This window comes from Leuciscus leuciscus, assembly GCF_965113295.1.
Source record: "Leuciscus leuciscus genome assembly, chromosome: 1".
NCBI classification, from domain to species: Eukaryota; Metazoa; Chordata; class Actinopteri; order Cypriniformes; family Leuciscidae; genus Leuciscus; species Leuciscus leuciscus.
The window spans coordinates 76772803-76785819 of record NC_138725.1 but is presented as its reverse complement, the minus strand read 5'-3'; the positions used below and the strand labels follow the sequence as shown (position 1 = coordinate 76785819).

The 13017-nt window shown below is 42.4% G+C and overlaps 1 protein-coding gene and 1 long non-coding RNA gene across 2 annotated transcripts; both read right to left on the bottom strand.

Moving 5' to 3' along the window:
* Nucleotides 1-850: 850 nt before the first annotated feature.
* On the bottom strand, nt 851-12659 carry LOC309494862 (nuclear receptor subfamily 1 group I member 2-like). Its single transcript, XM_082164318.1, has 5 exons — nt 12469-12659; nt 4786-4916; nt 3742-3911; nt 1300-1586; nt 851-1147 (listed from the first exon to the last, which is right to left on the bottom strand). The coding sequence occupies exons 1-5, from the start codon at nt 12639-12641 to the stop codon at nt 976-978; spliced, it is 933 nt and encodes a 310-aa protein (XP_082020444.1). The 5' UTR covers nt 12642-12659; the 3' UTR covers nt 851-975.
* LOC309494871 lies at nt 9294-12448 on the bottom strand. The gene is made up of 2 exons (XR_014204461.1): nt 12082-12448; nt 9294-11577 (listed from the first exon to the last, which is right to left on the bottom strand). It is a non-coding gene; the product is annotated as an uncharacterized lncRNA (long non-coding RNA).
* Nucleotides 12660-13017: the final 358 nt, after the last annotated feature.

Genomic DNA, 13017 nt, shown 5'->3' with positions numbered 1-13017 from the left:
GGTCCAGAAGCGCCGTCGTGTCCTGTGGGCCAAGGCTCATTTAAAATGGACTATTTCCAAGTGGAATAGTGTTCTATGGTCAGACGAGTCCAAATTTGACATTCTTGTTGGAAATCACGGACGCCGTGTCCTCCGGGCTAAAGAGGAGGGAGACCTTCCAGTGTGTTATCAGCGTTCAGTTCAAAAGCCAGCATCTCTGATGGTATGGGGGTGCATAAGTGCATACACTTATGCACCCCCATACACTTATGCAAGGTATGGGCAGCTTGCATGTTTTGAAAGGTTCTATGAATGCTGAAAGGTATATAAAGGTTTTAGAGCAACATATGCTCCCCTCAAGACAAAGTCTATTTCAGGGAAGGCCTTGTGTATTTCAGCAGGACGATGCAAAACCACATACTGTAGCTATTACAACAGCATGGCTTCGTCATAGAAGAGTCCGGGTGCTGAATTGGCCTGATCTTTAAAGTATAGAGAACATTTGGCGCATCATTAAACGAAAAATACGTCAAAGACGACCACGAACTCTTCAGCAGCTGGAAACCTATATAAGGCAAGAATGGGACCAAATTCCAACATCAAAACTCCAGCAACTGATAACCTCGATGCCCAGACGTCTTCAAACTGTTTTGAAAAGAAGAGGAGGTGCTACACCATGGTAAACATGCCCCCGTCCCAACTATTTAGAGACCTGTAGCAGGAATCAAATTTGAAATGAGCTCATTTTGTGCATAAATGTTTTAAAATGATGTTATCTATGTTCTATTGTTAATAAAATATTGGCTCATGTGATTTGAAAATCTTTTAGTTTTAATTTTATTCAAATAAAAAAAAAAACGTCCGGAACTTTTCCGGAATTCGGGTTGTAATTTCTTTTAAAAAAATCTTACTGACCCTAAAACTTCTGTACTGTAGTGTATATGTAGAGTATATGTGTTTTTGTTTACACCACCCAGCCCTACCTGACCCTGAGGTTCATGGAAACCTGTGCAGACGCTCACCTCGCATGACGTCATCCAGGCAGTACTGCAGCGGGCCGCACTCCCAATTGCCTGTCACGTCATTAAAGAACATGTTGAAGTGAATAAGAAGGATCTCAAGGGTGGCACCCTTCAGCAGTGAGATCTGGTCCTCTATGATCAGAGCTCTGTCGAAAACACAACTTCATTATAGACTTGTATCAGTCAAGCTGCTTGATTAAAATAGCAATGAGCAAAGAAACCTTGTCTTGTCTGATCACATGTGACCGAACCACCAATGATGAATCTTTATATCAGGTGTAAGAGGGCCTGTATTCACCTGAACATTGCAAGCGTCTTGCTGAAGTTGATTACATTCTTGATCATGTACGTGGTGAGGTCTGTAAAATGTGGCAAAGAGGTGAAAATGGCACCTTTAAGCCACTTCCTCTCTTTATTTTCAAGACTCTGAGAGCTGGAGGAAGGGGATGAGAGGGAGGTGAAGTTGGCGGTCCGCTGCACTGCATCTTCAGGCGGTGGTTTATGCATGCTTGCGTAAGAGTATCTGCTGGTTTTTGGTTCTCCACTGTACTCCACTGTACTGGATTTTTGTTCCCGATCTAAAGGCTGCGGACATAAAACCACTGATAAAGACTGACAGTACTCATAAAGATGTATTTCAGTAGATACTAGGGGTTGAAGGACTTCAGGTATTTTTAAGTCGACATTTATGTGATTAAAGTCGAGCCGACTAGTCGCTGATGATGTCATTAACGAACAAATAAGCCTGAACTTCGAGCTTGAGACTCGAACACAGCTATGGCATATGACACAGCGCTGCCTACAAGGATATTGCTCCTGCATAACAGCTTATTTTTATCAGTTCTTTTGGCTTTGGGTCGTTATATTTCACACAGGTTTCTGCTCGTTCTAAATCAGAAATAGATACAAGTCAAGTCAAGTATATTTGTATAGCGCTTTTCACAATACAGATTGTATCAAAGCAGCTTCACAGTATTAAATTAAAATAATACAACAAAGTTTGTTTCAAGAGGAATTTATTGATAGATAAAATTAAATTAAATATCCCCAAAATATCCCCAACTGAGCAAGCCAAAGGCAACAGTGGCAAGGAACCGAAAAACTCCATCAGGTTACCTAATGGAGAAAAAAAAACCTTGGGAGAACCCAGGCTCAGTCGGGGGCCAGTTCTCCTCTGGCATTTATGAGCTAGAGGCCGGATTGTAGTTTGAACTGTAAGATTATATGAATGCCTGGCTGAAGAGATGCGACTTTAATCTAGTTTTAAACTGGGAGAGCGAGTCTGAGCAACGAACAGTATCAGGAAGACTATTCCAGAGTTTTGGAGCCAAATGTGAAAATGCTCTCCCTCCTTTGGTGGTTCTGGATATCCTAGGTATGACCAAAAGCCTTGAATTTAGTGATCTTAAAGAGCGCGATGGATTATAGGGCGATAGAAGATCCGTTAAATAGACTGGAGCTAAGCCGTTTAGGGCTTTATAAGTCAGTAGCAATACCTTGTAATTAATACGGAACTTTATAGGTAACCAATGCAGTGATGATAAAATTGGTGTTATATTATCATATTTTCTTGATCTCGTAAGTACTCTAGCGGCGGCATTTTGGACTAACTGTAGCTTGTTTATTGAGGATGCAGGACAACCAGCTAATAAAGCATTACAGTAATCCAGTCTCGAGGTCATGAATGCATGAACTAACTTTTCTGCATCAGAAACTGATAGCATATTACGTAGCTTAGCAATGTTTCTAAGGTGGAAAAAGGCAGTTTTTCTAACATATGAAATATGATTTTCAAAAGACAGGTTGCAATCGAGTATAACACCTAGGTCTTTTACTGTAGAGGATAAAGTAACAGGACATCCTATGATGTTAAAGTTCTATTGTGCGAGGTTTTGTGGGCGGTTTTTTGAACCGATAAGTATTACCTCTGTCTTGTCTGGATTTAATAAAAGAAAATTACGCGACATCCAATCTTTTATATCTTTAACACACTCTGTCAATTTGGAAAATTTTGCGTTTTCATCCGGCCGTGATGAAATATATATTTGAGTGTCATCAGCATAACAATGGAAACTAATTCCATGTTTTTCCAAGTGGCATTAGCACATACAGTAGCACAGTAAAGATCACATTTATATGAATGCATTAGTGAGAGAGCAATTGCGTGTGAATTACTTCAACCTGGCAGCATCTCTCTACTAATAGTGAAGCTGTGGGTTTTAGTTACTAAGAAATATATGCTAGAACTTTTCAGTTTCTAAGCTATTTTATTGATAAATCACAGAACCGTGTTGACAATACATTTCTGCGCTCCTGAATGATTCTGTGTGCGCGCGATCTGCACGTGATGTGTGAGCTACTGTCTTTATGTGTTTGTGTTACAATGCAGCACACATTAGTTTAGAACAGCGATAAACTTACAATGTGTACAATAAGCTGTTTAAAACCTGCATTCACCCGATCAACTTTGAGCATCCAGATGGTATAATCAAACATATCTTGTGGAAAGCTCTCGGAGTATGCATTTATTTGTCATTTTAACTGTTGGAAACAGAGTGTAAAAGTGGACTTCAAAGATTTCTTATCCTGTTGCGCCCTCTATAGGCCATGATCAGCAACTAGTCGACGTCAAGCTTAAAGCATCATGGCAGAGCATTAAAGTCGACTAGTCTGTGCAACCCCTAGAAGATACATTGGTCAGGATCTCAATCGGACAAACTAAATAAGGTAAATATGTTACCCGGAACTGAATGAATTGGGCGCAAGTCATGTCGAAGGTCTTTTGATGTGCGGTGAGCAGCTCCTGTATGACAGCTTCCTGTTGAGGGGAGAGAATTATGGGCTCCTCATGCATCTTCTTCCTCTTGATCTGCATCCTCCGCTTCTCCACGGCCTCATCCGACATGATCACTGAGGAACAGAACCACAGGAATCATAGTGAAGTTTAGACAATGTTTACACAATGTTGATTAATATCTGCTGCTTAATATCTTTGACAATTAGAAAGTTCAAAAGAACAGCATTTCTCTGAAGCAGAAATCTTTTGTAATAGGACTGTAAAATCGATTAATCTCGATTAATTTCATCTAACAAAAGTCTGTTTACATAATATATATGTGTGTATATATATATATATATATATATATATATTATATTTATATATACAGTATATATTATATATATATTTCTGTGTGTATACTGTATATACACAGTATATATTTATACAAATATACTGCACAGACACACACAATTAATCGATTTTACAGCCTTATTTTGTAACATTATAAATGCATTTTCTGTCACTTTTGATTAGTTTAATGCGTCCTTGATGAATAGAACCATTTTTATTATACATTAACATGCTTAATATATTACACACATGCAAGAACATGAAATAAGGCTGACAGGCTTAAGTGATAAGGTACATCTGCAGAATATATTTAAACAAGTTAAATGCTGGTTAACGCACAATTTTATATTAAAACGGCTTGACAACCGTACGCAGTCTAGAGACTCATCCAATCTAGAACAAATTATCTGGGGGAAGATCCATTCATCATTCTACTATTATTAGGATGATAAATATAACCATTAATCGAACATTTGTGTCTTTAATCAGGTTGATGCTGCTATTTCATAACAGAATATGACACTCTCATTGTTTTAATCTGCCATGAAGGTCCTTGGGAAAATGAAATGGCTAAAGTGGTGTGTGAACAATATGTTCTGTGTGAGAGCAGCTATCAGTTAGGGAACATGAAAAGTAGGACTCAATTAAACTTACGCTCCCTCTTCATGCCGATTGAGAGGCATTTCTGGAGACGGCAGGACTGGCACTGTCTCCTGTTGCTCTTGGTGATGACGCAGGCATTCTGAAACGGGCAGCTGAGCTGTGCGGGTCGCTTCATGGCGCGCCTTACAACAGGAACACACAAACACAAAGTGAATCAAACTGATGCACTGACTGTAGAATAAATAGATGCCACAAGATACTTGCACGACTGTTTACCAGTGTCAGACATTAACTTAATTAAAGGGCAAATGATTTTTCTAACCACAGAACAGACTGCATGCTGTCCATGTCTATTTGTCAAATGCTTCAATTAAATTTAATAAATTGAGGAATGGTACATGGACTGTTTGACCCCTCATTTTAAATATCTTTCAGTGGCATTTTTGCCTCCCAATCCTTGGTTAAAGTAATAGTTCATCCAAAAATGTAAATCATTTCCTCACCGGCATTTCGTTACAAACCTGCATGACCCGCTTTCTGTGGACCACAGAAGATATCTTGAAGAACATTTCAACACACAATTTGTTTTTGTCCATACAATTAAAGTCAATGGGGTCCAAAATACCACTGGACCAATTTGACTTTCATTGTATGCGCAAAACACCCACATTCTTCAAAATATGTGTTCCACAGAAAAAACTACAGTAAATGATGACAGAATTGTTATTTTTGGGTGAACTATTCCTTTAAGTGCTGACCCTGTTGTCTATTAATTATGACAGAAAGATCAGCAATGTGAACGGGATTCTCCTGTCCTGAGTTCCGTTGTTTGCCCTGGATTACCTGTTTGTTTTATTAAAGTAGTGCTTGCATGTGGATTCTCTCACCGCTTCGTTCCTGCCTCCTTGTTACAGAACGACCGACCACCATGAATCCAGCAGCACAAATTATGTGTCTCCATCAAGGGGATCGACCCATTGAAAGCTTTGTGATTGACTTTTTAGAGCTGGCTCACCTGACTTGTATGGACGAGGTATGCTTAGTGATATTTTTTTCGTGGAGGACTATCTGAGCCGCTCAGTTACCTTATGCCATTACATGACCCTAGTTGGACTCTTGAGCATTATATTTCCCTGAGCGGTTCATCATTTACTGTGATGGGCTTTGCGGATGAAGAACCTCGCAAGCTCAAAGTATCCTCTGAGCCAGTTCACATCATGCCCACTTTGATGTTGGCAACTCCAGTGCTCACACCGCTCGCCAGCACAGTCACGCCAGAGTTTAATCCCGTCATGGCCACTGCCAAGCCTGAGCCTCTTCAAGTCAGGCCTGCCGAGCCTGAGTCGCTTCACGTCGGGCCTGCCGAGCCAGGGACTGTTCACGCCATGTCTGCGGTATCTGTGTCTTCGGACAAGATGGCCGTCACCACGCCTGAACCTGAGCCCTCAGCAGAGATGGCCGCTGCCACGCCTGAACCTGAGCCCTCAGCAGAGATGGCCGCCGCCACACCTGAGCCCTCAGCAGAGATGGCCGCCGCCACACCTGAGCCCTCAGCAGAGATGGCCGCCGCCACACCTGAGCCCTCAGCAGAGATGGCCGCTGCCACGGCTGAACCTGAGCCCTCAGCAGAGATGGCCGCCGCCACACCTGAGCCCTCAGCAGAGATGGCCGCCGCCACACCTGAGCCCTCAGCAGAGATGGCCGCCGCCACACCTGAGCCCTCAGCAGAGATGGCCGCCGCCACACCTGAGCCCTCAGCAGAGATGGCCGCCGCCACACCTGAGCCCTCAGCAGAGATGGCCGCTGCCACGCCTGAACCTGAGCCCTCAGCAGAGATGGCCGCCGCCACACCTGAGCCCTCAGCAGAGATGGCCGCTGCCACGGCTGAACCTGAGCCCTCAGCAGAAATGGTCGCCGCCACACCTGAGCCCTCAGCAGAGATGGCCGCTGCCACGCCTGAACCTGAGCCCTCAGCAGAGATGGCTGCCACCACACCTGAGCCCTCAGCAGAGATGGCCGCCGCCACACCTGAGCCCTCAGCAGAGATGGCCGCCACCACACCTGAGCCCTCAGCAGAGATGGCCGCCGCCACACCTGAGCCCTCAGCAGAGATGGCCGCCGCCACACCTGAGCCCTCAGCAGAAATGGCCGCTGCCACACCTGAGCCCTCAGCAGAGATGGCCGCTGCCACGCCTGAACCTGAGCCCTCAGCAGAGATGGCCGCCGCCACACCTGAGCCCTCAGCAGAGATGGCCGCCGCCACACCTGAGCCCTCAGCAGAGATGGCCGCTGCCACGCCTGAACCTGAGCCCTCAGCAGAGATGGCCGCTGCCACGCCTGAACCTGAGCCCTCAGCAGAGATGGCTGCTGCCACGCCTGAACCTGAGCCCTCAGCAGAAATGGTCGCTGCCACACCTGAGCCCTCAGCAGAGATGGCCGCTGCCACGCCTGAACCTGAGCCCTCAGCAGAGATGGCTGCCGCCACACCTGAGCCCTCAGCAGAGATGGCCGCTGCCACGCCGAACCTGAGCCCTCAGCAGAGATGGCCGCCGCCACACCTGAGCCCTCAGCAGAGATGGCCGCCGCCACTCCTGAGCAGAGATGGCCGCTGCCACGCCTGAACCTGAGCCCTCAGCAGAGATGGCCGCTGCCACGCCTGAACCTGAGCCCTCAGCAGAGTTGGCTGCTGCCACGCCTGAGAACCTGAGCCCTCAGCAGAGATGGCCGCCGCCACACCTGAGCCCTCAGCAGAGATGGCCGCCGCCACACCTGAGCCCTCAGCAGAGATGGCCGCCGCCACACCTGAGCCCTCAGCAGAGATGGCCGCTGCCACGCCTGAACCTGAGTAGAGTAAAACCTGAAAAGTAGTGCTTGCATGTGGATTCTCTCTCCGCTTCGTTCCTGCCTGCCTTCTTGTTATACTTATATTGTTTTCTGAAATAAATATTCTCAACATGCATGTTCTGTTTTGGTTTCATTTTCACTGTGTTGTGTTCTTTTCCCCTGTTGTCCGGTCTTCCTAGTTGTTCCCATGGTTGTTAAGTTGTTCTGTTAATGATCTCCCCCCTGTGTATTTAAACCTTAAGTTTTGTCAGTTTCTTTGTCTAGTTTTTGTTTATGTTTGGTGGTTTTGCTATTTTTTTCATAAATTTGCCCTATAGTTTCCTGAGTATATAACTAAAGTTTGATCTTCCTATTATCTATTGTTGTGCGCTTTATTGCCGCCACCCCACTGTGACACCAACATTGTTCAAATTTTTTAAATATGCTGAAAGCACCCTGGGAAACAAACAATTACTGTATGAATGCAGGTGAACGCACAAAATTAGTTGTGATGCGTGTGGGTTGGTCACAAAATATGCTATTGTACCCTATAATTATTTTCTCTTTTCAAGTTTGCTTTCATAATTTTGATCCAAATCACAACACTCAAACGGAAGGATGATTGAAGTTTTTAAAAGCTCTGTGTACATCCTGAAGGTCATATTTCACATTTCCTGTTTAGGAGGAGAACAATTTCGCCAAGGCTTATTATGAACTATTTGACGCATACATTTTAATAAACAAATCCCTGATGTCCTCTGCCATGTTTTGTTCCTACTGGTTGAGTTAAGGATAGTTCACCCAAAAATAAAAATGTCACAATTTACTCATCCTCATAGCGTTCTAAACTTGTAAGATTTTCTTCTGTGGAAAACAATAGGAGATATTAATCCAGTTCAGTTTATATTTTATAATAAATAATAGAGTTTTAATAGGTGAAAATGCTGTCTTAGTCATTTTAGTCCTCTTATCATTTTACATGTGTATGCATTTAAATGTTACTGGGTCTGCCTGTCATGTGAGTGATCACATGACAGGAAACAGGAAGTAGACGAGCATAAGGGAGGCAGGATGCCAGTCAAACGGAGGTCACAAACACAACTAACTGGTGATCACTCACTTGCTGGATGCAAATGGACTCCACACTGATGATGTAAAGTCCGATTTCATTTCCGCAAACCGGTTCTTTTGGACAGTTCGTTTAGAAGAACCAGTTAAAAAAACTATTAATCGGTTCCTTACGCAATGATGTCACAATGCATTTCTTTTCTAACAATCATGCCATGTTATATAAATGAAACATTCAAATAAAGTCATTTGTGTCAACGCATATTAAACAATGTAAATAAAAAAGTTATTTGTGTGAACACATATTGCTGATAATTGCCTTTCATTCCCTAAAGGTTAATGGTGTTTGTGGTCACGGTTTCATTTGCGGATCCTTTATGTAGAATACGACTAACCAATATTGAGTAGCCTACATCTTGGATAAGATTCCTAACCTACAGCACACATTACAGACATTGATGCACAAATGCGGCATATAATAGAGTTTAATCCCATCATGGCCACTGCCAAACTCTCTCTTGATGTAACTCAAGTACATGTCTAAAGTATATAGAAATAATAATCCAGTCGAATGAACTCCTTGATTTTGCTGAACTAAAGAAAATCTGCATGCACAATAAACCTTAGTAAAATTCAGGTTGTTCCATGTTATAATAAAAATGTAGGGGTTTTTAATAAAACTAGACATAAGAATATTACCATTACGTGCAAAGTATTGTCGTCAACTATCTCATCAGAGAAACTTCGACAGTTGGTTGAATCGGCTCATTCGGTTCTTTTTGAGTCGGGTGTTCTACTTCAGCCGTGTCTTACGTCATCAACCTTGACCTAAAGTTTGATCAGAGAATGTCTAATAAGGGGAGAAGTTGCACTCTCAGTAAACTTCCGGCTTCTGAACTGGTTGCAGTTCCACTCTGGTTCCATATATATGAGGGCGCTCACAGGACGAGTGCAGAATGAATGGAGGTCTATGGCTCTATACCCATCAAAATCCACTTTTCTCAGGATATAATATTTTGTCTAATAATTTAAATGTTGTATTCGAAAGGAGATGCAAAGAAATTACACATTGCTGGGTGTTAGATTTTTTTAGAGTCATTTATTTGCTTTAAAAAGTCTTTAAAGTGTCAATGACGTCATACATCGTACGACCAGAGATACTGCTTTACGGCAATCCTTCAGTCGCTTTGGTGCTTTCGCACTCTGCACTTTCTTTTCTCTCGAGGCATCGACAACACAGCTGACACAGGTAAATACACATGCTAGACGAGTTTTTGTTTTGTTTGTTTCTGGTCCCGCTTCGGATGCCACGATGCCATCAAGCGGTATCTCTGGTCGTAACAGAGACAATTTATATAAGAGACATGCCACTTCCTCAATCTTCAATACAACTATATAAGGAAAACCCGTAACGGCAAAGATGGCGGTTGTATGCACATGTCCTGCCCCTCCCGCTGGAAAGCCAATCATCTACTTTTAACAGTCAAGCCGGGAAACATTTAAGCCTATCGTCTGGTTCCACTGACGCATGCGCACAGTTGAGGTTTTGCAACAGTCGGTTTTTTCCCCGGTCTCTCTCTCTCTGTCTGTCTCTCTGTCTGTCTCTCTCTCTGTCTCTCTCTCTGTCTCTCTCTCTGTCTCTCTCTCTGTCTCTCTCTCTGTCTCTCTCTCTGTCTCTCTCTCTCTGTCTCTCTCTCTCTCTCTCTCTCTCTGCCAGGCGAAAGTGTTAACAAGACTTCACCGTCTCCAAATTAAGCGCTGTCTCCCGCACGCATATTAGTCAAAATAAAACGACATGATGGTAAAAGGTCGGAAGACCAAAGTTTCATGTGGAGCATTCTGAATTTTTTTTTCTTTTTCTGAATTACCGCTGGGTGTGAATTGTGCTAAAATACGTTGCCTTATCTTCTCTGAAATGCGTTCCGCACATTCAGCTGACATAAAATTACTCTCTAAATAAATGAAAAAACCTATCCAGTGATGTAATGTTTTCTGTGTTGACACTACCTTGCGGCATGTCCATGTCCTAACTGCTGTTCCAGTGTGTGATTTGGACTAATTACTCCTTTGAACCGATTCATTTTAATGAATAGTTAAAACAACTGATCTATACAATACATTGTTATTACTGATAAAGTGCAAACCTGCTTATATTTAAATAATGGTGAACAATATTGACATTGAATATTGCACAACACTGGCAATCTGGATAGAGACGTAAATTAAGTTGGTGTCGTGAACCCTTGCGCATGCGTGGTAAAAGTATAACCTGTGGGGAAAAAGGCGTTTTAAACCTTATTTTGGGGCAAAGTCATCAAACTTTTTCAGCGATTTTTATCATATTTTACTGCTGTTTCTATACATGCAGTTTTTATGTCCCGGTGACCAGTGAAAGTGCAGTTCTGACTCTCTGCCCATTCATTTAGATAGGAGCCTGGTCTTGTTAGTCCGAAATAGCTGCCCGGAGGCGTTGCCAAGATGGCGGCCGAGTGGCACGACTTGCCTAAAAGGACTTTGGTCGTAATCAGTCCTTCACTGACCAATCAGCGTTCATTAGCACAATGCTAGCGTGTTATGGGCAACAACAACTCAACCTGTAAGAAATCGAAAGGACACAAGTACTCGTTCATTCAACTTTCGTCCTACAACCCATGTTGAACTTGCAAAACCTACAATCAAATCTGAGATTTCTCAACGGCAATCGGGGGAAAGAGACAAATTTAGCCATCTAGCCCCATAGACTCCCATTCATTTTGCACTCATGGGCGATCGCCCCCAGTGGAACTCTGGTGGAACTACAACCAAAATTCTGTACAATAGGACTTAACAGGGAGTGGGCAGACTCTCCAGAGACGGGCTCTGGTTTGATTCAATTCGATTAGTGAACCGGCTCGACTGGTTAATTCCTGAGAACCGGTTAGGCTACTTCAAGAATCAAACATCATGTGTATTCTAAAAGCTAAGCGTCTTATAGCGCTTCATTGGAAAAAGTTGGAGGCACCAAGTATAGGGAGATGGCTCAAGGAGATGGCAATCAATATGTCGTTGGAAAAAATAACATATATTATCAAAGGCGGCTATAGGGCTTTTGAAGATGCTTGGAAACCCTTTATGTGTTTCTTGGAAAAAGAAAACAATGGGGATATATCTGATGGTATATTAGAAGATATGTAAAGGGAAAGTATTGTTGGATGCGTCTTGTATTAGGAGGCCTTAATTTGTGTTTTTTTTTTTTTTTTTGTGGGAGGGGGGGGGGGGGTCTGTATGTATTTGTTGGTGCATATATTGATTTGTTTCCCTTTCTTTTCATTTGATTATCTGTATGTGAATAAGTGAATGTTTATGTCAAAGTTTGTGTTGTCATATTATGTCATCTTTGTTATGTTATCTAAAAAGCAAAAAAAAAAAAGCAAAAAAAAGCAACAAAAAAAAAAGAATCAAACATCACTACTACACACTTTTAACAGCCTACGTTTTTCTAGTTTTATTGTGTTCTTTTAAGTTGCATTTGAATATTGGAAATACACTTCATTTATTCACTTTATTACTGTTGTTCATCTCATCTTTTTAAACACTCCCACCCTCACAGTTTAATCAGACCCCAATTTTAACTCATCTAACTCAGTAAATGACACCTCAAACTCTCATTGCTAATCACGTGGCTTCAGAAAATATAGCAAACAATTCATTTGGGCTACTTTATTGACAGCCTCTCTTATAGTAAAAAAAATATGTGTTGCGGATGTTCTGCTAAATATCTCCTTTTGTTTTCCACAGAAGAAAGAGGGTCATACAGGTTTGGAACGACATGCGGGTGAGTAAATGATCTGTTTGCTCACTCACCTGAAGAAGCCTTTGCAGCCCTCACATGTCATGGCGTTAAAGTGGTAGCCTGTAGATTTGTCACCGCATACTTGACAAATTTTGGGCTCATCATCCTCCTCTGTTTCTTCCTCAGACCCATCACCGTGTCCCGAGTCGCCCAGGGGAGAAAGCTCCTCCATTTCTTTACTCATCCTGATCTGAAGTAAGCACTGCAACACAAAGCACAAGTCACTAAATCACACATACGGCTCATTACCACCAATATGTTTGTTATGTCAACAAATAATATGAATTCATGCAGAGATTAGCTGAATAGTAAATAAAAAAACTGAAAACCAAAAACTGCTGAACATCCACAAATAGGCTACATTTAATAAACTACTAGCTACATATTTATTTCAAATGACTCTGAAGAAGTAATATGGTGATGGTTATGGTGTACAAATATTACGACCACAATCACTGTACTGCACTACTGTTAATACCAGCTCCTGCTTTAATCTTAACCAAATTGCATATCCTCATAATATTTGCACAACCTCAGAATCTCTCTCCAGCAAACAATAT

What these genes read in the sequence shown, in the direction of transcription:
- LOC309494862 (XM_082164318.1), bottom strand. Translation starts at nt 12,641, where the DNA reads ATGAGTAAAGAAATGGAGGAGCTTTCTCCCCTGGGCGACTCGGGACAC. An exon ending in GGCTGCAAAGGCTTCTTCAG is followed by an intron (nt 4,917 to 12,468) that starts GTGAGTGAGCAA and finishes TCCTGTTGTAAG; the next exon opens with GCGCGCCATGAAGCGACCCG. An exon ending in AAGACGCTTGCAATGTTCAG is followed by an intron (nt 1,148 to 1,299) that starts GTGAATACAGGC and finishes TGTTTTCGACAG; the next exon opens with AGCTCTGATCATAGAGGACC.